The sequence below is a fragment of the Trachemys scripta genome, chromosome 8, assembly GCF_013100865.1.
Source record: "Trachemys scripta elegans isolate TJP31775 chromosome 8, CAS_Tse_1.0, whole genome shotgun sequence".
Classification (NCBI taxonomy): domain Eukaryota; kingdom Metazoa; phylum Chordata; order Testudines; family Emydidae; genus Trachemys; species Trachemys scripta.
The window spans coordinates 89,491,206-89,518,936 of NC_048305.1; the positions used below are offsets into that span (position 1 = coordinate 89,491,206).

At 39.7% G+C, this 27,731-nt stretch overlaps 1 protein-coding gene across 1 annotated transcript; it reads right to left on the minus strand.

The window, feature by feature from the left end:
* Positions 1 to 254: 254 nt before the first annotated feature.
* IL12RB2 (interleukin 12 receptor subunit beta 2) lies at positions 255 to 27,731 on the minus strand. Its single transcript, XM_034780429.1, has 15 exons — positions 27,646 to 27,731; positions 25,663 to 25,878; positions 24,519 to 24,633; positions 23,841 to 24,016; positions 23,411 to 23,553; positions 22,252 to 22,396; positions 17,670 to 17,749; positions 13,453 to 13,672; positions 12,104 to 12,292; positions 10,969 to 11,070; positions 10,728 to 10,883; positions 6,188 to 6,325; positions 4,107 to 4,194; positions 1,770 to 1,869; positions 255 to 1,458 (listed from the first exon to the last, which is right to left on the minus strand). The coding sequence occupies exons 1-15, from the start codon at positions 27,701 to 27,703 to the stop codon at positions 913 to 915; spliced, it is 2,472 nt and encodes an 823-aa protein (XP_034636320.1). The 5' UTR covers positions 27,704 to 27,731; the 3' UTR covers positions 255 to 912.

Here is a 27,731-nt window from a genome sequence, read left to right on the forward strand (position 1 = left end):
CCCTAAAATAATTTGAGCCCTCAAAGATGGGGGGGGCACCGTCTAAAGTTGATGAGAGGGGATTGTGTGGATTTGCCCTCTGTATTTCTTCGTTTTCAAAGGTTTCAGTTTAGCCACATTCTGAACAGGTACAAGGCAGGGATGGGCAGCCTTTACCCCACATAAATGGTGATCACACCCCTCCTCTCCCACCCTGCTTTGTGTCTGTAGTAGTCCCCCACACAAGTACATATACCAATTAACCCCCCCCGCCCCACTAAATATTAAAAACAGTAAGGCACTGATTCAAACAGAGCCATTTAAATATAAGGGACTTCCACCTTCAGCTCTGAAGGCAGTGGCGCCACCAGCAGCAGTGCGAAAGAATGGCATATTGAACAGCTGCCAAGGTGTAAGATGGATGCCCTGTCTCCCTCAAACCTCGAGTTATTCATAGCTGTGGGTACAATGTGCACAGTAAGGGTTCCCCTTCCACCCCCCCAAAAAAAAACTACTCATACACACCCAGAATACATTCAGTGCCATTTCCTCCCTCACCCAGTTAAAGAACCTCTGCTCTACCTTAAAATTTAACTTTTGGCAGTTAATATATAAATATGCTCTGCTGTAAGAACTCTCAACTTCTTATCTGTATGAACATGTCACCTACCTCAAGAGCAGGTTCTCATAAGATCCACACAAGAAAGAGGTGCAAAACATGTACTATCTTACAAAGTAAGACACAAAACACAACTCTAACCATGTGTATGTTTAGATTTTACACCTTTCCTTTAAATTACATGAAGTGGATGAGTTGGTACTATCAAACTAAAAACAATTTTGTGATTTGTTCATTTGACTAAAGTGCACAGAACCTGGCCAGAATACAAAAAACAAACAAATAAAAAAAAACAGACATACAAGCTGGACTGCTTAGTCTGTGAAAGAATTGCAGTCAATTTTTACTGCATCCAAAGTAAGTTTCCCTCCACAAGAAAACATTGGCATCAGAAGAGGAGTTGTTGGGAAAATGGAGAAGGATTTGCATTCAAATTCATTGCTTTCTTCATTTGTGTCCATAATGGGAGACAATATGTTTGAAGGCAAATAGTTCACAGTCATGTCTGTAAGTGGATTAGTAAGGTACTCAGAAACAGTTTGAATTTGCTCTGTTCCCTCCAGTACTACTTTTTTGTACAAATAAGGCAGGTGACACTTATAATTGTCTCCATCACCTGGTGTGCTGGGGGCCAAAGGTTTGTACTCAGAGTTCTTTTCAGTGGATTCCCGTTTCTCAAAGCTGTTTTCTATTGTTTGCCAATCATGACCTTCACTGTTTTTAATGTTGTTGAAGATGGGTATGTCCTTGAAAGCCACTGGTTCCCTTTTTATGAAGACTTCCTCTACTTCTATAGTTTCAGGCTCTTCAAAACTGCTGAAGTAGCTTAGGAACTGATTGGAATCTAAGTTCAGCTCATTCTGATGGGTGAGGAAAAATATTCATTATTCAGACAGTATCTTCTACCCTGTCAAAATGCAAATAGCTTTCACACAACATCCTTTCTAATACTGCTAATCCTAAAAGTAAGTTTCTGCATTGTCCTTGTATCAGGCTGATATGTGATAATCTTAACAGGCCATAAGATTCACAGTCGTTTCCTGCAATCATCCCACTGACCATAAATTCACACTTTTTTTGTATCAAGAGATTACGGACATGTATGGCCAAAATCATTTTTAAAGTGAGCATGACAAGCTTAGTATAAAAATAATTTTGAAAGGTGACTTACCTCTACAGAGGAGAACTTTTTAGCCCATGTTGAATTAGCTGGGTCTGGAATGGCTTTTCTGGACCATTGAGGTACAAGGACAGAAAGGAGTGAGCATAATCTACAAACAAATGGAACATGTTGGCATTAAAATCGCGATTGCTAATTTCTGCAAATGTAATGGCTTCAAACTATAATCTATACATCCTCACATTTTAAATTTGACATATTAAATTGGGACACCACACAATGCCAAGATACCAAATAATCAGTGTTTTGCTCAGTGTAGACTGCTTTAGTCTGGGCCAGTAGAAATTCCAGCCTGCCAGTATTTGGTAATTTGCAATTTACTTTGTTGGAACTTGTATTAAAGCAATTTAGTTTAAGCTCAATCTGGATAAAACTGTTGTGATGTTGACTGGTAGGTTCTCAAACTCTTCCCTTTGTTAACATCTATGGCTGCTCTCTCAGCTGAGTGCACCTGCCAACCTGCACTCAGATGGTTTGCAGACTTAGGGTCTTGCTATATTTATTGCTGCTCCTGGAATCCCCAGATGGCAAGTGACAAGAAATCTCTTATTCCGATTTCAACTGGCCGAGACATGCACTTTTTCCTTTCTGAGGTGGGCTGCACATCTGTTTACCTCAAAACTTGACTATTGCAGAAACCTCTGCCTTGAGTTCACCTTGAAGAAGCTAGGCTGGAATGCAGCTGCTTGACTTGTCAGGAGGGAAGATAAACAGGAGCACTCTTATACCTGTACTCTGCCCCAATTGCCAGTGACTTTCTAAACCCATGTATGACCACATTTAACCCTAATGGAAGATGCATCTCTGTCTAGGCTTTCCATTTGATGGACTTTCAATCTAAACCATGTAAAGTGTACACTAACATGCGTGATGTACACCTCTAAAAGCCAATAAACTCTCTTCCCATCCCTGCTCCTAGTGCTGGGATGTAAAAAAGGGTCCTCGAGCATGTTTTTCTTAGCCCCAGTGACTCTGTGCTGAACACCTGAGAAGGCCAAACTTTCACCTTATAGTGTACCAATAGCTTCTAGAGGCTCCAGTCAGGGATTGGGGGTGTGTGTGTGCGTGCGCCCACCCAACAAATAGGCCATTCCTGCCCCCAAAAGCTTAGAATCTAAATTTCTGGCCAGTTTTAGTAGGGATTGTAGTTCAACTCTACATTCTAGGCTGCTGGTTTTTATATCCTATCCTAATTTTTCACAGCTGCAAACACTACTCTCGCTCTTGTGGCCAAGAGGGCAAGGGACTGTTTCTGAGACACTGATTCTGCATCATAATTTACCACTAAGTGGACAAAACACTGCAAGTAGCTCCCACCTGTAATGCATCACCTCTGTGATGCTACTCCCTTAGAAGTCTAGGAATTGCCATACTACATCAGACCAGTGGTCTGTCTAGTCTCAACAGCCAGCAACAGATGCTTCACAGAAACTCCTGCAGTAAGCAGTAATGGAATGGTCTGTCTTCAGGAAGTTTCATCCTAACTCTGATAGTTACAGGTTGGCTTATGCTCAGATGCATGAGGGTTACATTCCTTCCATAGGTCTGGTTTTCTTAAGAAATCCTTACTAACGTAACACTGGATATTTTTGTTAATCATATAGCCTGAAATTTGCTAAGGTGGAGGCCCAGATAGTGACACTTCTGATATAGCTCCGAAACTTTGTTGTCTCTGCTGTTAGCATTTTGTGGTGGTCACTGAGTCAACAAGCTAGTATATAATCGACTTTGCTTTTTACCTTTAAGTATATCTTAAAAAAAAAAAGTGTCCCCTTCAAGTTTTTAAATGAATTAAATGTGGAAGGTAGCTGATATAGGGGAAATCCCTGTGGCATCAAAACTGTTCTGTAGCAGCAGATAATTAGAGAGCTCTTCTGTTCTATGAACTATATCTTGTTCTGGTCTCTAGACATCTATTACTTCCTTGGTGTATGTTGCTTTATGAAGACAAATCCCTGCTCTTAAGAGTATTCAGTCTAAGGGCTGGATTCTGTTCTCAGTGAAGTTACCATGTGTCTCATTTCAATGGGAGAAGGATTAGGTCCTAAGGGTTAAACTTGGGGGGGGGGGGGAGTATATATTGGAGGGGAGGGGTGCACATTCTCAATTGGTGCATTTCTGAACTTGCATCTATTTACATGTGCAAATACCTAACTTTGTGCTGGGTTTTTATTTAATATCATTTATGCAATTTGTTTGGCATCTTGTAAATTTCAGGTAAAATTTCAAAGGAGTTTAGAACAAGTTGTAAAAAGACATTATTATACATTCTAAAGAGGAAACTACTTTATTTTTGCAATTCAGATCTGATAAAAATAATTCACTTACGCTTTTTGAACAGATTGCACAAAGCAAATGCAGGCTGAAATACCGAAGAAGATGCAAGCAGCCGAAACAATAATCCATTCAGAAGCACCTGTAAATCCAGCAAACCCATGTTGATAAACAGCAAAAATCAGGTTTTAAATATGCTAACTCAACTGTATGGATGGTTGACCTATGAGAGTCCTGGGGTATGCTCTCTTTTTCATAAACGAAAAAGAACTGAGTACATTTAAGAACTGGAATTTGGCATTGCTGAAATGCTAAGAAAAAAGAGAACTTTGTAACATGGGGCTCTCCATTGGGCAATTTCACCCAAGACTGATTGTCTAACATATGCAGCCCTTTAACCTTTGTCCTGGGCCACTGCACTTAACATTGACATATGCAGCAAATAAACCTAGAGTCAGTAAGATGGACTATGCTAGTGTACGCTAGGCTAGGCAGAAAAGCTTTTAAACAGTAAATGTACTATGTTGTGTCCGTGAAACAATCAAAATTAGAGCTGGTCAGGAATTTTTTTGACAAAAAATTAAATTTCTGCAAAATCAAAATTCATTGGGGGAACATGTTGATTTTGCTGAAGTTTTTAAATTTTTTGTTAGGGAAACTGAAACATAATATTTTGATTTAGATCTACCCAAATCTGAATACTTCAGTTTGTTGAACTGAATCAAAATATTTCATCTGGGGTCAGTTCAACATGAATCTATGTCTGCCGCAGCTGCCACAGAGCCTCATGGGAACTGTACTTGGAGTGCTTCATGTCCCATTCTCTACAGGCCAGGTTCCCTACCTGGACATCTCCCATGATGCACCATGGCCTCTCCTCTGAACTGCTGTGGTGCATGATGGGAGTCACATAACCACTGTACATGGTAGGAGAGCTGACAAACCAAAATGAAACTTTTTGATATTTACTAATCAAAATTTTTCTGAACTTTCTAGTATATGTGTAAAATTTTGTTCTTTGACTTTCTGTCCCAATTTGGGATGAAAACAAATTGCAAACTAAGGGAATTTCCCATGGGTTTGAAAGTCTGATTCTACCAGCTCTAGTCAAAACATTTAGACAGAGGTCTGACTTTGTAACTGGTATTACAGGCATAATGGTGTGGAATACACACAAAGGAGGAAACTTCTGAATATAGGAAACCTCTGAAATAGCTGAGAATTACAGGAATTTAGAAATAATACTATTTTATTTATTTACTAGAGTCAGTGGGAATTTTGCCATTCATAGATTCATAGACTCTAGGACTGGAAGGGACCTCGAGAGATCATCGAGTCCAGTCCCCTGCCCTCATGGCAGGACCAAATACTGTCTAGACCATCCCTGATAGACATTTATCTAACCTTCTCTTAAATATCTCCGGAGATGAAGATTCCACAACCTCCCTAGGCAATTTATTCCAGTGTTTAACCACCCTGACAGTTAGGAACTTTTTTCTAATGTCCAACCTAAACCTCCCTTGCTGCAATTTAAGCCCATTGCTTCTTGTTCTATCCTTAGAGGCTAAGATGAACAAGTTTTCTCCCATCTCCTTATGACACCCTTTTAGATACCTGAAAACTGCTGTCGTGTCCCCTCTCAGTCTTCTGAAATAGCTGAGAATTACAGGAATTCAGAAATACTATTTTATTTCTTTACTAGAGTCAGTGGGAATTTTGCCATTCACGTCAATGTGAGCATAATCAGGCCCTACTTTATCCCTAGCTTAAATATGTAAGTAGTAATTTGAGGCCACTGGGACTGTTCATATTGAAGTCTGTGCCAAAACTCCTATTACCTTCAGTGAGGTCTAACACTGCTTGCCTTACTTATGTGACCAGTCCCACTGGACTCAAATTACTACTTGCATATCCTAGTTGTCTCTACAGATGTCTTGTGGGAAGGTGGGCAATTGGAAGGGAAAAAAACATGCACAATTTTATAACCAGCTGAAAATATCCAATTATTTTCTCTGTAAGGATTAACAGGAGTAGGTACAATCCAAATCTGTGTGAAAGGGCTGGGGCCAGGGATAGCTAAGGTGTCTTTCTGCTGGCTCATCACACAAAGGTCTTAAGATGAAGCTATTTGTTACTTTCTAGGTAAACCAGTTCCTCGTTCCCTATAGGGCTTTCTCCAGCCATGGTTGAAGCTGTCATCCACAAAACGTAGTTCACACCATGCTGCAGGTTTTTGATTAAAAATGAATTTCTGGAAGTCTCTTTATGGATGACTGAAAAGAGAAAAAAAGAGAAATCAACAAAGAATCCAGTGTTTTTATTTCTCTTGTTTAATTCTAAAGAACTGAACCCTCAATTCTCCATCTCACTTTTTCTCCCTCCCTTTCCTTGTTCTCTGAGTCTTGTCTTCACTGCTTTCTCCTACTCTTAGCTACCCATATTTATTTTTCTTCATAACCTATGCTTTGAACAGGATCCTCCTTCACCAAGTGCCCTGCTTTCTCCTCTAAATCTCTGTGCAGCTTCTTTCATTAAGCTTTTCCAACCCAGCAATCTGTCCCCTTTGCCCTTTTGAATCTGAGTCATTATCTTGTTATCCTATTTGTCTGAATTAGATCATATGCTGCTCAGGGTAGGTACTATGATTGCCATGTTTGCTAAGCATTATGTATGCGTAAAGGACTTTGTAAATAACCATGTCCTGTACATAAAGAATTTACAGTACCATTTTCTGCCCTATTCTAACTGGTGTGATTCCTAAATTGTAAAGGAACACTAAGCACAGATGAGTAGTGTTCATATTTGAGCAGCTACTTTTACTTTCTATGGGCTGCTCCTGCAATGAGCTCCAAGAAGGATGGACTCAAACTCCCATGCAGAGCCCTACTTCAAGTCAGTGCAGCTCCATGTGGTCAGAGAAGTCTGCCTATGCAGCATTTGTAATAGGACGGGGGAGGGGAGGAAGGGGAGACAGGTTTACAAATTATATACACCTGATTTCATTTTCTACCCCAATGATTAAGGTTACGATTCTGCCACAGCTGTCACGCATTCCGTGACTTTCCGTGACTTCTTCTAGGGCAGGGCTGGAGCAGCTCTCAGCCCCAGGGCTGCCAGAACAGCTGACTGGCGGCCAGCCCCAGGGCCACTGGACCAACTGACCAGGGGCTCAGCCCCAGGGCCACCGGAGCAGCAGTCCCCCAGCCTGCTGGAGCAGTGGCTGGGGTTGGGTCAGCAACCATGGGTCTGGAGCAGCAGCAGTCAGCCCCTGCCGCAGAAATAGCAGTGGGCTAGAGCAGCTGCAAGTCCTGGCGGCACTCTGTTTGTCCCTCCTCCCGCAAGCGTATTTTTAGTAAAAGGCAAGGACAGGTTGTGGGCTTCCATGAATTTTTGTTTATTGCCTGTGTCCTGTCTGTGACTTTAACTAAAAATCACCTTGATCGATCGGTCCTTCAGCCCTCGTATAGATTGCACCGATCACAACACATCTTCCATTCTTCTCATATCCTGGCCTCCCTTCTCCATGTACGGCCATATCTTTTCACAATAAAGTTTTCCCATCTCTTTGGAGGTTGGCCGAGCGGTTGTTTCAGTTCCCATGGGTACCACTCGGCAACAGCTGCAGTCCATCAATTGTCAGCGAGCCTCGCTATATGCCCTTCGCATTTTACTATGCCTGCTCTCAACAACGTCGTGCACTCCACTCTGTTGTCTGATCACTTCTTTGGGGATTCAGTTGCAGACTGAAATTCCCAGAATTCTTCTTTCCATTGCCCTCTCCGTGACAGACAGTTGCTGCTCCTCTGACTTCATCAGCACCCATGTTTCGCTGCCGTACAATATTGCTGGCAGTACTGTTGAGTTGAAGAGGCTGGCATATGTTCCCTTGTTGATTTTTCTTTGGAGGACATCCTTGATAGAATTGAATGCGCACCAACCTGCTTTCTTTCTTCGCAAGAGTTCACTTTCCTGATCATGGCGCATATTAATTTCTTGGCCCAAATAGACATATTGCTCAACTTCTATTTGTTCTCCCTTGATCTGTTATTTGGGCTTTTGGCATGGTATCAGACCACATAAATTTCGTTTTGAAGCAGTTAATTTTCAGTCTGACTTGGCTGCTTTTTGTGTTGCGTTCTCGCAGCATTTTCTGTAGTTTGATAGTATTTTTGGCCATCAACACTTAATAAAAATACTGTGACAAAATCTTAGCCTTACCTATGATTCATTACTGGTTTTTCTGAATGTAAAAAATCCCTGCCAGTAGCTCCAAATGGATCAGAAGCTCCCAGATCACAAACTGGTCTGTTCACAGAATTAGGAGCTAGCTAATAGATGCTCATTGAACAGATCCCTAGTGAGTGTCATTTTTAAGCTTTTATTATTTTATTAAACCTCATTAAAATCCCTTATGGTAGCAAAACTATTCCTCAGACTGTGAACTTGGATGTAAATCCGTGCAGACGTTGGCATGTTTTCTTCTAGACAATAGTTATCTTGTACTGCCCCGTTACCGTAGTACATGAACATCTCACAATCTTTTAATGTATTTATTCTTACAACACCTGGTGAGGGAGGAGAGTACTACTGGCTTTTTTTTTTTTTTAAGCTGACAGGGTGTTGAGGCACAGAGAGGCTAAATGACTTGCTCAAGGTCATACAGGAATTCTGTCAGAGCAGGTAACTGAATCTACATGTCTCAAGTCCTAAGCTAGTGCCCTTACCACTGTCCTCCTTCTCTGGGTTAGCTATTTGTGTAGAAATAAACTGTATTTACATAAGGAAGAAAAACAACTTGATAAAGCACCGAGGACAAAATTAAAAACTAAACTTGCTCCTATAAAATTACTTTAAAGGTGAATGAGAGTGTGCTTTCTTTTTTTTGCTTCTTTCCAATATTTTTTTTTAAAGTTCTGAATGCATTTTGTCAGGAGGCTGTTGGGAGTGAGGGGGAGGGGGTTGGCCTTTGTTTGTTTTTAAGCGTGGAAGTGGTTTTTTTTCCCCCTCTTTCTTAGAAACAATAACTCTTCCCTCTGTCTGTTGGCAGAATTCTTGGATGCCTCAGAAATGTGGACTGGGAGGGTTCTCATTCCATAATGGAGGAGCCAGCAGGCCAAATCCTTATCCAAGAAATTTTCTCCAATTCTTTAGTTAAAAGGGGTGGTGTTTAAAAAAAAAAAAAAACAGTTTTAAGCAGTGACTATAAACTGCTTCCTCTCTCAGGCTCCAATTCTACAACCACTTACATTCTTAACTTTATTACTATGTGCTGTCCTATTGATTTCAGTGGAACTACTCACAATAATAAAGTTAAACACATGCATAAGCAACATCAAGGTCTCAATTAGGTTTGGGTTCTGTGATATCTCTGATGCAATAAACTTACTACTTCTCTGATCACACAAAATACCTGGGTAGATAAGACCTGAATTTCATTTAAAGGAAGTAAAAAAAACCCATGCCTTGTAGGTTATCTTCATACATACTTAATGAGCAGAAGACCCACCCCAGCATCATAGAGATACTACAGCCTGAGATTTGTAGCCTTCCCACAGTGATTACTTGACCTGATCATACCCACAGGTGCTGTCAATAAGGAACTTGAGAGCAGAGAAAAAAAAGTGGAATTTAGGGTTTGTTTTGTTTGGTTACAGTGTAAAAGGTGAGTCTATATATGGGCTGTAGCAGAAAATAGCTGCTTTTTATTACTGATTCTATGTAAAGACAAAGATGTTTAATTGGGCAGGAGGCACTTGAGAGATATAGTGTTATAAAACAGTAAAGGACCGTTCAGTTGAAGTGATGCAAGTGGGAGTAAGGAGAACAGAGCATGTATGGCTGTAACAGAGGTAAGTTTTTTGTTTTTTTTATTAGTCTTGAGAACCTAGAAAGAATACAGAAGAATTAACACTATTGTGGGTGTAGTAAGACTTATATTATTCTGCAGTACAATGATTACTAGATATTGCCTGAATATTGGATTTTTTTATCCTTGGGATATCACTGGTTAGTGGTGAAAGATCACTCTCACCTCAAAAGATGTTTGTGAGGTGACATTTTGAAAGGCATATTTGTGTTTTAAGAACTCTGTTATTGCAGTGCCTGGATACAATTGAGAAAGGAATGTATATGGGTTTGTTTCTTCTGGAGGGCATGGTGGATATAGGAATTACAGTGTTCATGGGATAATAGATGACTTGCACAATAAGAAAGTGGTGTGTGTGTGTGTGTATATGTATGTACTGATTAAAAACTTCATTGGTATGTGTATATCCTGAGTGACTTCTGAGTAAATCTGTTACCTTATCCATCTATAACTAAAAGGGACTACATCAATTACTGTTAAGTAGCTTTAAGTAGATAATTCAAGGGTAGCAGTGTGCACAGATATCCTATTTTTGTCTTGCTAGTACAAGTGACACACTTTTAAAAACTGACTCTCCAGTCCCTTCTGCAGATATTTTTAGTAGAGAGAGGCCCAAACCAAAACCTGGAATTGGTTGGCTCCAAACTCTGGGGAAGTTCAGCTCTGGAGCCAAGCCTTGTGGCTTTTGGGCTCATGTGTATCTTTCTAAATGCATTTTTTCCTCTTACCTAGAACAGTGGGGTTCATATTTTCAATGTCCTGTACAAGAACAGGGTTTAAATTCTGCTTATTTTTTGCCAGATACCTACCATAAACTTTAGGGCCTTCCTCTGAGTTTTTCTTCTGCAAGTATATATTGTAGCTAGTGATACAGCCCATTTGCTGGTGGCCTGGGATTTCTTCCCATGAAACCCAAACACCATCTCCTTTTACTGCTGCATAAACCTGGGGGCCAGCTGATGGTGCTGCAAAACACAAGATTTTATTTTTAAGGACAAACGTTTAGGCTAGTTTAAACAAAATGTCTCGTACTGAATAGCCAGAGCTTGCCTTCCTGTTTCGAGTATCCTCTAGCTGAAGCCACTTGTCCAGCTCTGTTCCTATAAAGTGCAAATATGTTGATGTCATAGCATACATCATGCTTTATGTTCTCTGAAACGAGAGAGATCAGATATGTGGTCAATTGAAATATTATTAACACAATTACCTAACCATCTAAAGTGGAGACTAGGCTTCAATTTTATTACATATATTCTTCAAATTGAGCAAGAGGCTCTATATGGTCTCCTCTCTGGCAACTTTGCATCATCTCTCTGTTTGTGTAAATAGCTTTAATGTTTGTGAAAGCTAACAGTCCTGAAGACTGAAGTCCTTTATGTAGCCATGGAATGGGTATAGCATGAGTCACCACAGTGGAAGAAAAATCAAAAGTCTGAGCAAATCTCTTCAGCCATTTTTGAGTAATGGGAAAGCAAAGGAGGAAACAAGCTGTTACCCAGTTCACAGTTTTAATATATATGATTGATGGCTGCTATAACAAAGCCAGATTGGAAGCAGTGCCAGTGATGGCCTCCTATCCCACATTCAGAACCATGGAATATGAGCACCTCCCCACTAGAAGGGTCTCTGGGGGTTGTGAGATGCTGCTAGTAACTCACTCTCCTTCTGGAGAGTACAAGATAGTAGCATAAGCTTGCTGGTTGTTTTCTGGTCTACTCCAGAGACAGAAGGGTCCTTACTCCTGAAAGGCCTAATAAACCAACAAGGTACAGTACCAGTACAGTATATTGGAAAGACTATTTATAATAGTAATGAGCAAAGTACTACTGCCTAGATAGTCCTTCAGCATACTTTGTACTGATTCTAAGTTCCCTTGTTAATCTGTTTCAGTGTTCAAACTTCATGTAGCACTGTTCTTAAATCATCTGGAAGGGACTACTACTTATGGAATGTGAGAGAACTGACACAGAACAGTCCATTTACCAGTTACAAACATACAAGGAGTCACTGACAGTCTAACCTAGCGCAACTAAGATTATTACATAGCAGCCACTAACTATTTTTAAATGCTTTCAATACTGTAACTGTTCAGCTTGGTTTAGTAGAAATTAACATTGAATCAGATGGTTCCCAACACAAAGCGTTCTAATTGGAAGGAGAATCCACTTCTAAACTGTACAATTACCTGATATTATTGTGGACAAATTGGATGCTGGAAATTTTATCCAGTTCAGATGGGGTTCAGGGCTACATGTCTTTGCCCATTCCACTATATATCCATTGAAGGCTGCAGATTCAATGGGAGGTGCCCAAATGACAAAGATGCTGGTATTCCCCATTGGTGTAACAGAGATGCTCTGCGGAGGAGGTAAATCTTAAAAAGGAGAAAAAAACACACAAGTTGCCTGTAACACTCCCTTAAACAATATCACTTATTTGAATCTGTTACTCATGGTCTGTTGTATTTTGACTTGGTAGATTGGATATGTGCAGTTGCTGCCTTTCTTCATCTTAGCGCTACACAGTGTACAGAATCCTTCAGCAGAGAGAAAAGCTCTCTGTGCTAGTCTGATTACAACTAAGCTGCTAAAACGGTGGGGTTTGTTTGTTGTTTGGCTGGGTTTTTTTATTGCCATCTGGCATCATGGTACAGCAACAGGAGCACTGCTACCTTTACTCCTTAATGTCCATGGTCTTCCCATGGTTTCTACCTACCAACCATTCTAATTACACCCATGCTTCCACCAAGAGTCTGGAACATGTCTGATCCACATAAATGTAAAATTTTGCTTTCAGACACAGGGCCACATTAATCTCTTCTTCAGGAAAAAGCTGTGGGAGGGAAGTTGGTGACAAAGGTGGGTTAGTAAGTTGCTATCTACTACTGAAGTATGACCATGCCACATATCTGACCTTGGTATAACAAACATGGTTGAGTTGTGTCCACTCAGCAGCGTTTTTCACAATACAGCCATGTATCAACTGTCTCTATCCATCTTAGGCAGCCTAAGTAAAGAGGGCCTATATCAACCCATTCTCAGCAGCTGATATGCCATACTGTCTCAGTTGGGGAGAGAGTGTCTAGAAATAGTAATGCAGAGCAGAATAAGCAACACGTGGAGCAATGCACCCTGTGAATATTCTACTACAAAGTTAGGGCAGGGCCCAGTAGTGGATCCCATCGATAGTTTAAAAATAAGCATTACTCCTGGGCTACAAGAAGGCAACTATGTGCCAGCCTAGGCTGCAAAGAAGGATGAAACCTGGCTAGTTGAGTCCAGCTGCTGAATATTAACCATGATACGTGGACACAATGTGCTTAGAGCCAATCATATTGCTCATTAATTACAACCTCTGACAAATTATTAGCAGAGACAGCAAGCTTCATAAGCACTAATCGCAACTGTATAAAGAGGTAACAGGGCTTTGAATGACCTTCTAACTTAAAAGCTGAATACGTCAGAACACAGAGTTCTGCTCTGTTCAAAAGCAAGAGCCAATATTTCTCGTAACTCAAGCAGTAAAGGTGTTTACCTAAAATACTCAGATCAGTAATGATGGACGTTGGAGATGAGTTTCCTTTTGAATTATGAGCATAGATCATTATGTTATAATCCGCCTTGGGGAGGACTCTAGTGAAGTGGGTTTGTGTGGTAATGTTCACATCTGTCGTTCTAGGACTCTTCTGGTTTAGTGCTTGAAAAGTCAGTGTGTAATGCAGGATCTTTCCTCTTGCTTCTGACTTGCTCATAACCTACAAAGAAATATACCTTATTACTTTTCCCCATTATTTTCCTGGCAAGATCACAAATATTCAAAAAAAGGAATTTGCCAAAACGGTTAAGAGCACCTTGCACTAGCGCCGTTCAATTGAAATTAATTAACTGAAGTGCTTCAAGAGACTTTGGAAAGTTTTCACGTCTGCTCTTCGATAAAGATGTTAACTGTCTGAGAACTATACATCTTACCAAAAGCTAGGGCTAGTCGTTCACAGGAGCGTCTGGTGCCTTTACAATAGCCTGTGCATAATGCATGTACAGTATAAAGGTTCAATAGAGTAATAATTAAACTCAACAGAAAAGGTACGATACCTAAAAAAATTAGCATAAAAGTATATGCCAGGAGAAGAGGCTGTAATAACTGATGAGAAATCCTGTCTAGAAAAAGCCATGAATTCAGATCAAATATTTAGAATATAATGGGGGAGTTATTTGTTTTTATATACATAAAGGCTTTTCATATTCAAGATGTACCAGAGCCTTCTACACAGTAACATTTTGTTTCTGTTAATTCTGTAATTATGAAACAAATGCAGCAGCTACTAAAGAATCACCATTGGATGTTAGAAAATATATTATGAAGACTGGAGAAAGTTTGAGGATCCTGCCATTTCCACTCAGTATCAAAAACAGCAATGGGCTCTTCCAGCAGAGACAAACCGAATGAGAGGCCACAACCCCTACTGTTGAAAGGAAGTGTGCTGGTGCAAGCCCCATCTACTGATGGAGAGTGCTGCAGCTACACTGACCTAGAATACTCCCAAAGTAGCATCAGGCTTGCAAAGGCAAAAAAAAAACTGTAACAAAAACTGAGACTTCAATAGTACTTTTGTTATGAACCTGCTATCTTCTGTTTTTTAAAGAATCTATTTAGATGGCATAGGCATATCTTGGTTTGTTTTTTTTAATTCATATGCAGACACTATAGCGATCAAAGGGACACTACTCTGTAGCTTAGATACCAAATACGACCTACCTTAAATTTACAATCTGACAACATTCTCTAGTTCACTCATTATTATTATTATTGTTCATAAGTCCATTGCAATTTATATAACAAAATATATAGCAAAGAGATGTTGGCTGAAGTTCTATGGCCTGTGTTCTACAGGAGGCCAGGCTAAATGATCATCTAATGGTTCCTTCTGGCCTTAAAAGCTATGCCAAGATACATACTAATTCTATGGCAGAGAACCTTAATTAATTGCAAAACTTTTAGCTCATAAATGAACTATTTGAGCTGCAATTATACCTTTAAGGAAAAGTCCTAGGGAACTCAATAAGGCTGTACAGACTGTTATAGGTTGGTTTCAAATGATACAGAAAGGTTATCATTCTTTTAAATAATAAATAACTTTTCCTTAAGGGAAATAAATATATAAAATTTTAATTCAGCTTTCCCTCTCTGTAGAGGAGAGGGATGGAAAGCTGGTATTTGTGGGACCTGTGGTAAAACAATGGCTTATGTCCTGTGGGGTGGTTCCGTGGAGGCTAACGCATTCTGTTTCCCAGAGCTGTCTCTGTAAACTAACAAACCTGAGATCAGTAATGTTGGTTGACTCCATTCAAAAACCATGAAAAACAATGCACTGATTTGCTAGATAGCTTTGTGTGCATTTAAAAAAACCCACTGTGTTTTTGCTTCTGCTCAAATGCCTCTTCTACCAAGTAGCTACACGTAATTAAAGTAATGCTTATGGCTAGGGTTTTCAAAGGAGTTTAAGGTCGTTAGGCACCTAAATCCCATTCAATCAAATCAGTTCACTGGGAATTGGTCACCTAACTCCTCCTTTGAGAATCCCCATTGCAAAGTTGTGCCATTCGCTACTACCTTAGCTACACTTCAGTGCTGAAAGGATTTTTTTTTTGTGAGAAAATGATTCATTAGATGCTGCTATCCAGGGGCAAGGGGAGAGGGAGGTGGAAATATAAAGAAGAAAAATCATTGCTCATGTAAGACCTGCAAAAAGATATTCTACCTGTGCTCCCTCTGCTGTGGAAAATTACTAAGGAATACCATCTTGGGACCTGTGACGGTTCTGGAAGCACTGATTAGAACAATAGACAGATCTCAGCAATTACTACTTCTGTCTGCCTAATACAATGAAAGAAAATAGATTCTTGTGTCCCCTCGTATACAATCTCCCTGTTGTAAGTTTTTATAATATGAACACACTACACATGGGCTATAGCTTGTCCATTAAAGGCTCGATTTCAAGCCCATTGTCCTCCATGTAGTCTTTCCATACAAGCCGATGAGCTTTGAATCAGGTCCTAATTCAGAATCTCCTCTGACGACAGCTGGGAGAGCTGTCATTTCCTGGAAAAAATATACCAGCACATCTTTCCTCCTTTCCAGGAAGGGGTATAGTCTGATCTAACACTTCTCTCATGTGCGTATATTCCTTATGAGAATAAAGAATTGGAAAAGAAACTCAGGAAATCGGAACGACTTCAAGAACAACTGCTGTGGCTACCAATCATCATGACTGTGGTCTGTCACTAATCTGAATGACAAACTATCTGTTTGTTCAGTGCTTTTCGCATCTTCCACATCTTGCTTCAGACCCTCAGAATACCTATAATAACTAACTCAGCCACTGTTCCTTCCAATACCCATTTCAAGATGAGGTAACATTTTTCTGAATCAGACAGCTATTTATAGTAATAGTCCTCTTTGCTAGAAAATGATACTCATATCAACAACTGTCCTTTAGTAACCCATTTTCACTTCCTTCCTACCTCTGTTCTAGAAACTGGAGGAAGTACAGTCACACCCTAGGCATTATTTGAAAGCTTATTTAGACTGGTTAACTGTAACTCCTTACCAGAAATTAGCAAGTCAGCAGTGGCACTTCATGTTGGAGAAGGTCTGAATACATTGCTTTTAATTTGCAGAAGCATATTTGTTGTGATTAGAAGTAGCAGCTGCTGTGTCAATTATTTACCAGATACAAAGAAAGTGTTACTTCTTCATATAACACAAGAACCTGGGAGTCACCCAATGAAATTAATAGGCAGCAGGTTTAAAACAAACAGAAGGAAGTATGTCTTCACACAACGCACAGTTAACCTATGGATACTCGTTGCTAGGGTAAGCTGTGAAGGCCAAAACTATACCAGGATTAAAAAAAACTAGATACACTCATGGAGGACAGGTCCAACAATGGCTATTAGCCAAGATGGTCAGGGCTGCAACCTCACGCTCTGAGTGTTCCTAGTCTCTGATTGCCAGAAGCTGGGAGTGGATGACAGAATGGATCATTTGACGATTGCCTGTTCTGTTCATTCCCTCTGAAGCACCTGGCATTAGCCACTGTCGGAAGACAGCATACTGGACTAGACTGGACCATTAATCTGACACAATGTGGCCATTCTGATGTTCTTAAATTTTGAAATGCTCCATGAAACTTTCCGCATTTTAGAAGATCCTCAGACTAAGATATTATAAATAACACCACAAAAGGTATTTCAAAATGTCTTCCCCACAGCAGGGTTGAGAGTTGAAATGTTGGGTATTGTCTCTCCTATCTCCCTGGAAGAAAGGGGGAAGTAGTGATGGAGAGCATCCTTTTTTAAAGGAAAGGGGTGGGAAACCATAGCTGGAACACTTTTACTCCCCTCTATCAAGTACTGCTACTCCTACTCCATCCACTGGCAGGAAATGTTGGGACCCCAAAAACTCTTCAGCCAGGAACTGGCTCCCTCTTCACATTCCCCTGCCTGGTGAGTCTTTGCTGCACTGATCAAAGAGAAGAAAACTCACAGGTAGCTGAATTTCCTCTACTCCTTGGTCTGCTCTCTTAAGAAAGGGAGGCAAGGAGGTAGCTCTCTTTCTGCTGTTAGCAGGGGAAGCGGAGCTGTGTTTTTCCTTGCTCTAAGCCCTTTCTCTTTAAACACATAGTAAAACACAGTCCCTGCTTCAAACTTGACTATATACTTTTAAATTCACTTAGATTAGTAAAATCTTACCTTCCAAAAAAGAGTGATATTCTGTGTTTGGGAGTCCATATCCTGCATTATGTACCAGACATCTAACAACCCACTTGGCACTGGTTGGGGGAGAAAAAATGTGTAGAGTTTATGACTGCACTTTGATACAAATCTGCAAAATGTTGAAAGGTATGAGGGAAAACAAAACTAAATTGAAATAGAAATGTTTTTTAAATGGCACAAAACCATGCAGCCAGGAATCCTTGAAGGGACCCTTCTGAATTTTTCATTCATGTATAGTACTTAGTGGTTACAGTGAGAGGCACTTTATAAATGTTTATAGATGAACGACAATATAAGTACTAAGACAGGTAGGTTATGTTAGTGGTGTGATTAAGTACAAAGAAAACAAGATTCTAGGGCATCCATCCAAACCATAAAACTCAGATACATTCTTAAGGCTACATCCTGCCATCATTCAATTTATAACATCATGCTAACAAAATCAGCTGCTAATAGTTGCATAAAACTTGGAGAGAGTTAAACCATTTCAGCACTAAAACAATTAACCTTGTGGTTATGCCACAGCACTCAAGCACTGGACAGTTTTTTATTCTTACCGGCTCAACATCTGCAAACTTTTCTGTGGCTACTCAAGACACAGCAACAGCTCCATAGATAACATTCTGGTAGGGTTTTTCTTGTATGATTTATATCTATTTGTGACTTACTTTCTTGGTAGAAAGAGCACTAGATCTAAGCTCAATGGGAATATACTGTTTCTTATTATGTTACTGAAAATAATAAATGTTCATAATGAATAAGTAGGGATAGGATAGAGGGACCTAGACAAATTAGAGGATTGGGCCAAAATAAATCTAATGAAGTTCAACAAGGACAAGTGCAGAGTCCTGCATTTAGGATGGAAGAATCCCATGCACTGCTACAGACTAGGGACCGAATGGCTAGGCAGCAGTTCTACAGAAAAGGACCTAGGGGTTACAGTGGACGAGAAGGTGGATATGAGTCAAGAGTGTGCCCCTGTTGCCAGCAGATTGAGGGATGTGATGGGTGAGGTCTCATCTGGAGTACTGTGTCCAGTTTTGGGCCACACACTACAAGAAGGATGTGGAAAAATTGGAAAGAGTCCAGCAGAGGGCAACAAAAATGCTTAGGGGGCTGGAGCACATGATTTATGAGGAGATGCTGAGGGAACTGGGATTGTTTAGTCTGCAGAAGAGAAGAATGAGAGGGGATTTGATAGTTGCTTTCAACTACCTGAAAGGGGGTTCCAAAGAGGATGGATCTAGACTGTTCGCAGTGGTAGCAGATGACAGAACAAGGAGTAATGGTCTTAAGTTGCAGTGGGGGAGGTTTAGGTTGGATATTAGGAAAAACTTTTTCACTAGGAGGGTGGTGAAGCACTGGAATGGGTTACCTAGGGAGGTGGTGGAATCGCCTTCCTTAGAGGTTTTTAAGGTCAGGCTTGACAAAGCCCTGGCTGGGATAATGTAGTTGGGGATTGGTCCTGCTTTGAGCAGGGGGCTGGACTAGATGATCTCCTGAGGTCCCTTCCAACCCTGATATTCTATGATTCTATCATTAGTGGTGTCAAAAGTTGTAGTTAGCCCAAAGAAGAAAAATGTTCATGAAAGACTGTCAGGGCTGGATCCCCACTTTGAACTTTAGGGTACAAATGTAGGGGCCTGCATGAAAACTTCTAAGCTTAACTACCAGCTTAGCTCTGGTTCGGCTGCCACCATTTCAATGGATTCCCTCCCTGGGAAGCCTTGAAAAACCTTCACCCATTCCCTGGTGAAAACAAATCCAAACCCCTTGGATTTAAAACAAGGGGAAATTAACCATTCCCCTCCTTCCTCCCACCAACTCCTGGTGAATCAAGATCCAAAACCCCTTTGGATCTAAAACAAGGAAAAATCAATCAGGTTCTTAAAAAGAAGGTTTTTAATGAAAGGAAAAGGTAAAAATCATCTCTGTAAAATCAGTATGGAAATTAACCTTACAGGGTAATCAAACTTAAAGAGCTCAGAGGACTCCCCTCTAGTCTCAGGTTCAAAGTACAGCAAACAAAGATAAACACTCTAGTAAAAGGTACATTTACAAGTTGAGAAAAACAAAGGAAAACTAACACGCCTTGCCTGGCTATTTACTTACAAGTTTGAAATAGGAGAGACTTGTTTAGAAAGATGTGGAGAACCTGGATTGATGTCTGGTCCCTCTCAGTCCCGAACACAAACAACAGCCTTCCCCCCCCCCAAGATTTGAAAGTATCTTGTCCCCTTATTGGTCCTTTAGGTCAGATGCCAGCCAGGTTACCTGAGCTTCTTAACCCTTTACATGGAAAAGGATTTTGGAGTCTCTGGCCAGGAGGGATTTTTATAGTACTGTACACAGGGCAGCTATTACCCTTCCCTTTATAGTTATGACAAAGACCTTTTAAGATTTAGCAGAAATAAGATATCTGATAAGCTTTGCCTAAAGTTTTTAATAAACCCACAGTAGCAAAAATCAAGCAAATTGAGTGTGAAGAAAGGCCAAAAGTTGGTGGGCAATGTGCTCAAGTACTTCAAAATCAGAAAGAAGTAGCAAGATAAGAAGAAAACTAGTAAAACAAAAGATACTACAGACTGGTTCTTCAAAACTGATTTCACTAGTGTATGCTGAAAGAAAAACACCACAACTCAAATAAGCACAAATTGTTACTAATAACCATAAAACAAAAGCAAGGAGCTCATGGACAAATCTGACTGGAATGTGATTGGGATTGCATGCAAGGAGGAGATAAATCCTTAATATAAGCAATGCTAAGAACTCTTGCCCCATATCACCTGTAAATCTCCCACAACTTTATTAATCTTAGCTAAAGGAGGGGAAAAAAGTAGGATTTAGTTCTCCCAATACTAAGCACTATTAGACAGTGAGATGGAGGGGGGGGGGGGGGTTCAAAGAATCAAAAATGAATTTATCAAACTCAAATATTCCTCCTTCAAGGCTATTTTCACATATATCCTATACAAGGTGCTTGAATGTAACATATCCCATGGCAGGACCAGACCCTATAGAGAATTGAAAATAAGTAGCTTTTTAAAAAATTCATTCTAATATTAAAAACAGAGCTTTGAATTCTGCACATTAGTTATTTTAGGTAATAATGGAGCCATTTTGTACCTATGACTTCTCACTCACACGACTCCCAGTGAGATCAGTTGGAATGAGGCTAGAGCATACTTGTTGATTAGTTTGAGATTCTTATTTCACGTTTAGCTGGGAAAAAGACTAAATGCTCCTCCCTACCCTAACTGAAATCCTAACATTTAACTGAAATACTATAGAAACCCAATGTGCGTACAAAGGGTTACAAGAAGGAAATTGTTAGGGGGGAGAAAAGTTCACACTTCTCTCTTGCATCAGTCAATGTTTCATACAGAAACTGATGCTGTCAATGGTGGTAAATTGCATGAGTCATAGTAAAATCCTGTAGGTTTTATAATAACTTACAAATATATCAAAGATATGTGTAAGATCAAAGGAGTTGGTGCCAAACTAACACAACTTTGAGAGACAAACTTCTGAGAACTTTTCTTCTTTAAGAAGAACTGAAAAGCCTGTACTATGTGATTTCATGGGGGTAGTTTGAAGTCAAGCAAGCAAACACATGACCCGATAGTGAGCATCACACACCGTATATTAGAGCTGGCATAAACTGATTAATACCAATTCTCTTTATGGTCTTACTATGTGTTCCTGGAAACTGTCACCTATTCCTACAATATGGAATAGTGGCAACATCTCCTGTTCACCTCATACTTTATTGTGTGTTTGATTGTCAGAACACATGGCCAGATTCTGCTCTGTTACAACGGTGTAAGTCAGAAGTGACTCCACTGACTTCTGGATAGAGCTGTTGGAAAAACGTTCTGTTGGAAAATTTCTCATCAGAAAATGCCAATTTGTTTCAATCAAAATGTTCCACAGAAACATGTCAAGTTAGTTGAAACTGACAACAGAAACCAGGCAGGTTTCTAATGGAAGCCTGCCTGGATTTCCTGCCACCATGCTTAGCCTCCCAGCAGCCCACCTGGTAGGCTGAAGGTAGTGGAGATCCTGAAAGTCCTGGCTTTCAGGGGTGCAGATCCCAGGCTTGTGGCTCATTGGCAGCCCGGGTTTCCAAGGTCCCCAGCTCCAGGGCAGTATGTCAGGCAGATGGCCCCAGAACCAGGGCTTCCAGCATTCTTAGGAGCCCTGGCTCCTGGGCTCCCTGCCTGTGGGCTCCAAGAGCCTTGGAAACATTTCAAAAAGATCAAAATGAAATAATATTTCAGCTTTTAATAAACAACATTTTTGGAATTCCTGTTTTGGAAGAAACTTCAGAAATTTAATTTTTGTTCCATTTCCAAATGAATTATTTTTTCTGACAATTTGGAATTTCCCAATGAACAGGAATTCCAGTTTCCGACTACCTCTACTTTTGGATTTACACAGCTGTAACTGATGGTAGAATCTGCCCCACACTTTGCATTTATTAATATTAAACTCTTCTCAAACAATTTCTAAATACATTAGACAACGGATTAACATGGCAAACTGCATATTTTATTACCTGCTTCTGGAGTCTGTATTCGAAATGTGCTCCAGTCACTCCACATTCCTCTGTTGGGGTGAAATTTGCAGCAAACCTGAAATTCATACTCTGTATGTGGCTTCAGATCATGTAGATTATATCTTGTAGAATTTAAAATTTCAACCTTTAATGGCATTAAAGCATATGTAATGTTAAACTTAAGAGGAAATAAAGACTGAATGAAGTAATACTCTGAATTATGGATAATTTATATTCTGCCTGAAGCCTGTACTGCTACCCAGGGTTTTCAGAACCCAAAGCAGTGGTAACTTAATGGCCTTTTTTTATGTGGTGTCAGGAATAAATCAATGGGGACAGCTCCTCTGTTTGATAAATAATTGGTAAAAACAGAAATATCAATTTGGGAGTTACAGTACCAGCTATCCTCATGTAGCAAAAAAAAATTAATACAATGCTTAAAACCAATGGCAAACTAATTTAGTGCAACCCTGAATAACCTTTTCAAAAAGAAAAGTGTAATGAATATTTTGGTTTGCAGTTTTCCAACAAAATTCTATAGTTAATAACCTGGAGATAACAAACTCTTCCATTGTTCACAAATTCTGTCCTCAATACTTTATATGATTTCTACTTTTTAAAAACCCTAATATGTTTATTTGAGGTCCGACTTGGATCCTGTTAAAATAAAAGAAAAAACTTCTATTGACTTCAATAGGAGTTGGATGAGGCCCTTCTTCAGCTTAACAAGCGTGGTAGTTTATATGTTTATATCTTGTAACTCAGAAAGTGTAATAATTTTCTGGCTTTTGCAGAGATGCAGCAAGTTACTTAATACATGTCTGAACACAGGGCTATGTCAGACATGAGGGCTGTGATCCTGAAAAGACTCAAATGAATATTTGACTTCACTGAGATTATTCATATTCATAATATTAAGTACACGAATACGTTCTTGCAGGATTAGGGCCTCACATGCAGAAAACTTCAGACCAAAGATGGTGTTTATGATGGATGTTTAATTTAAAGTTAATTTCCGATATGAATTATTGCATTATCCTAAATTTGGTGCCAACAAGAAGAGATGCAAATTTGAAGAAATAAAACCTGGTAAAAATAATTAAACAAAATCAAACATCAGTGACCAGCAACTTCCTTTTTTTCTTGAAAGAATTATTACCATATTCCAGGAGTGACTGTTAACCGGTCGGTATCTTAGTCTAAAGCTTTGCGTCTGTTGTTGATCCTGCCACAAGACAGTGCAATTTGTTGCAGAAACATTGTCGAATTTCACTAAAATATCTGTTGGAGAATGAGGTTTCACTAAAGACCAAAAAAAAAAAAAAAAAAAAAAAAAAAAAAACAGTTAGATATGCAATGTGATTAGAAATTGTTGTGTAAGATATGATGGAATATAAATTTCAGGTAAATTTACACTGGGTTGCTTCTTTATTTATATTGCCGTTACTTAACAATAAGAACCCCCATCCAAAGCTCTAGGTGTCTTTGGCAACCTTTTGAAATTTATTCACTAAGGCATATATTGGTATCCTCGACCTCTTCTAACCAGCTCCCTAGATCTGCTCATTTCAGAGACAAGTAACACTTACCGATGTCTATCAACATGAATGTAAAGGGTAGGGAAGAAGCATTTCCTAGTCTATTTGAGGCAGCAACTACAGCTGTATAATTGGATTCAAAATTCAGCTTGGTCAGATTCAGTGAGCCGTATTTAGGATTCATGCTTTCTTCTGCAAAACGTAAGCATTCTGTCTCATTTGTTAGCCTAGAACAAAAGAGAAACCTGTGATTAAAATCTTCAACATGCACTCTGTGGGCCAAATCCTCAGATGGTGTAACTGAGCAGAGAAAAACCTGCCCTGGACCTATATTAGGACGCTGGACAGTTTGAGAATGTTCCCTAGGAAGGGGCAAGCTTAAGCAGCTGTTTAATACCAGTTCCAGTATTAAACATCCAGATTCAAGAGGGAAGCATGTCTAGAAATGGGGTGTAGTCCCTGCACACTGCCTAGCGCAGAAGGTGCTGAGGTAATGTGGTGCAGTATCTGTGGGGAAAAATGTGAGCTGAATAGTCTACTTATGCAACTAGACTCACTTTCATGAACTTGAGTCATATACTGTCTCCATTGTGCTTTTCCCCAAATAAACATAAGCCAACTGACTTTTTTGGGGCCTTAATAAAAAGAAATAGGCCTACCAGAAATAGTAAGTTTTCAAGCTATTATTCAACTGTAGGCTAAAAAGAACCTTGTCCATCAGCTACTTACTGTACCACATAGGTAGTGTCTATGTGAGTAAGTCTTCCTTTATCCCAAGTGCAAGTAAGGTTCCCATCTCTTCCATACTGAATACAGGATACATTTCCTGGCTGGTCTGGAGGATCTGAACAGACACTCTTGTCAATATTTGAGATAAACACTGGTAACAGAGGTATTAAGAAACCCTCTTCTAAACAGTCTTGAGTTTTGTTTTGTTGCCTTTGTTTTTAAAAACAAAGAGTTCAGGGTTCAGGCTGTCTTTTAACCTAGCTCTTTTATGGGAGACTGGCTTTTTACTTACTTAGAAGAACAAATTAAAGCCTCAATTTCGGCAAGCTGTTTTCATGGGCTGACCACTGTGCGGAGCCCCAGTGAAGACAATAGGATTCCACATAGACACAGGGGTCTCAATGTGCACATCCTGGATAGGATTGGGGCTCAAAAGCCTGCCTACAGCAACTGATGACTGTTCTTAAAAAGCTTTCTTTCCCCATGAGACAAAAGAGAGTATTAGCTCCCATAGGCTACTGGAAACTCTGTGGGATTCCCATTGCACAGTTTCTTATTCACACTAGGATTCATAGGGGATTCATAGAGTTTGTGCCCTGAATTACAAATCTTGGGGATCCACTGGAGGCTAGATCCATCTATGCCGAGACCCTATGTCTGCATTTTGGGGAACCCTGCACCCTCCAATGGAGCAATCTGTTGGGGATTTTTCCATCTACCATTGCCTTGGAATCTTCTGTCCCCTTCACACTAAAAGCGGCATTCCACTGAGGAGGGTGGGAGAGGCACAAACATTAATAAAGCCTCATGTAGTATTTTACAAAGGGGGAAGGGCCAATGTGTTTACAGTGGGCTGGTGATGCATGTGTCCAACCCCTTCCCAAAGTAAAGCATATGATACTACAATGGTGAATGCCCACACATGCACGGGGGGAGATCAGTGTATGGAGGACCACTGAGGCACAATCTGGCCCAGAGTAAATAATTAACTAACTCTGACTATAATAACCTATCCATCACGCAATGGACTCACTAAAGTAGTTATCCCACTACCACTTTGTGATGTGCTTCTCAGAGGTACATCACATCTGATACCCTAGGAAGAAAGTGTTAGAATAAGAAATAGGAAATGGCTTCTCCTTACTTCCAACATAGATGTCAATTCCACAGATGATTTTTCCATTCGATTTACATTTGCAACTAAATGTGTGTCTTCCATATGCAAGGACCATTTCAGAATTATTGAAAATTAGCTCCTTGCATTGTTCACCCTGTTTTAGCCGGCACGAGAGGGTAATGTTTGATCCAGGAAGGACTACCGAATCTGTGCTAGCAATCATGTCTCCTCTTTTGCAATTTTCTACAATACAATGGGAAAAACAAACGGTGTGTATATATAGCAACAAAGAGTCCTGTGGCACCTTATAGACTAACAAATGTATTGGAGCATAAGCTTTCGTGGGTGAATACCCACTTCATCAGACGCCTGGGTATTTATACTCACATGATCCCTTCTTAGAATGTGTAAAGCCTTTTGTTTGAAATTTCCTAGAAATGTATTAGTATTTATTGCAAAAATTTATAAAAGGGGTGAAAAAAGGTGCAAAAAATTAACTTCAGTTTTTTTGGGTAAATATCAGGGTTAATATTGGGGGACAGGAGGACAGAAAAAAAGCAATAGATTACTGAGTTGCCATCTCTCTTTCCGCAGTGGGGAGCTGGGTCCAGGGAATTCTGTCACTTTTCTTTTTAAGGACTTGAGCACTGGAGTGCATTTGTATGCGTGCACATCCTTCACTACATTGCCTTACTTTAACAGACAGCATCACATTTATACTTAGATTAATTTATTATTAACACAAACACATTTACCTAATGTAATGGATTGGATTTTCTTAACATAATCAGTATTTTCACGTTGAGTGGTCCAAAATTTGTGTAAAAGTGTTTGTTTAAAAAAAAACAAAACAAAAAAAACAAGTAATCGCTTTTCTAAAACTTGGGAGTTTTGGGGAAAAAAATCAATTATAAACTGAAAACCAAGGGCCTTAAGTATAGGGTATTTTACAAAGCAAAGGAGAATCTTCCACCAGTATAATCCTCTACCATAATCCAGTTCAGAACTCTGGATTATGATTTGTGCCTGGCACTAAATTTTCATTGATTTAAGGGACCTCATGAATGAAAGCCAACCTACTTTCTTACTGAAAAAGTACAATCCAAGGAGCCACCTGAAAGCAGAACTTTATCTTCTCTTTTAACAAAAAACACTATGCATATTGGTGAAATAGCAGCAATCATGCCCCTATTGAGGTGAATGGTAAAACTCCCTCTGAATTCCATGGGAGATATCCCTTATTTTCCTTTTCATAGTTCCTGTGTAGATGCAAGGATAGGCAGGTGTAACACCCAACTCAAACAGAGATGTGCATATACATTTGATGTTGCTCAGTGGCCCTGGAAAACGATGGAGCAGCATTTCTATTTATTTGTTAACCTAGTCAACTCGGTCTATTTGGAAATGGATTGTATGCAAGATGTGCCTCTCAGGTAACCAACAGCAAACCTCTAACTTTAAATAAATAACTTACTAGCAGTTATTTCCTGTAGTAGCCTTGAATTCACACATCAAACAGAAGTGAAACTTTAGTTATATGCAGTATAAACAAATGAAAGTGAGTTGCCAATGGTTGCATGTATTGGCTCTTATCTTGTGCACCATTTGGTTCTGAAAAGTGCATTCAACGAACACCAGCCTGATTCTCCAATGCCTTGAACTTTGTAGGGTTGTTTACAGTTGTGCACCATGGGTATAAAATGCTGCAAAATCAGAATAGTAGTGTCATACATCCGCTATGACCAGGTGTAAATGACAAGGCGCAAGGCAGCAGAGAATCACATCCACTATTCTTAACAGCGTTACCCAATTAACTGAAAATGATTTTTTTTTTTTAATAAGAAAACAATCCAGGTAGGCATCGAAGTTACAGTAGCGTGACCCTCTGGAACTTTAAAAAAAAAAAAAGGAAGGCATTTTCCAACAAAGCACTCAAAGACTGAAGGAGAAACAAATTAAAGTGTTCAAGATTTTCTAAGCAAAGTTTCTGTTTAGAAATCAAACACTAACCTGTTACTGCTTGTACCCAACACCAAATTGTCATGTGCACAAGCCATGTGGAGAACATTTTGCTCTCTAAAGTGAAATGAATGCCC

Coding starts and splice junctions, on each gene's coding strand:
- IL12RB2 (XM_034780429.1), bottom strand. CDS start 27,703: ATGTTCTCCACATGGCTTGTGCACATGACAATTTGGTGTTGGGTACAA. Junction 25,879..27,645: donor TTGGGTACAAGCAGTAACAG/GTTAGTGTTTGA, acceptor ATTGTATTGTAG/AAAATTGCAAAAGAGGAGAC. Junction 1,459..1,769: donor AAAAGTTCTCCTCTGTAGAG/GTAAGTCACCTT, acceptor CTCACCCATCAG/AATGAGCTGAACTTAGATTC.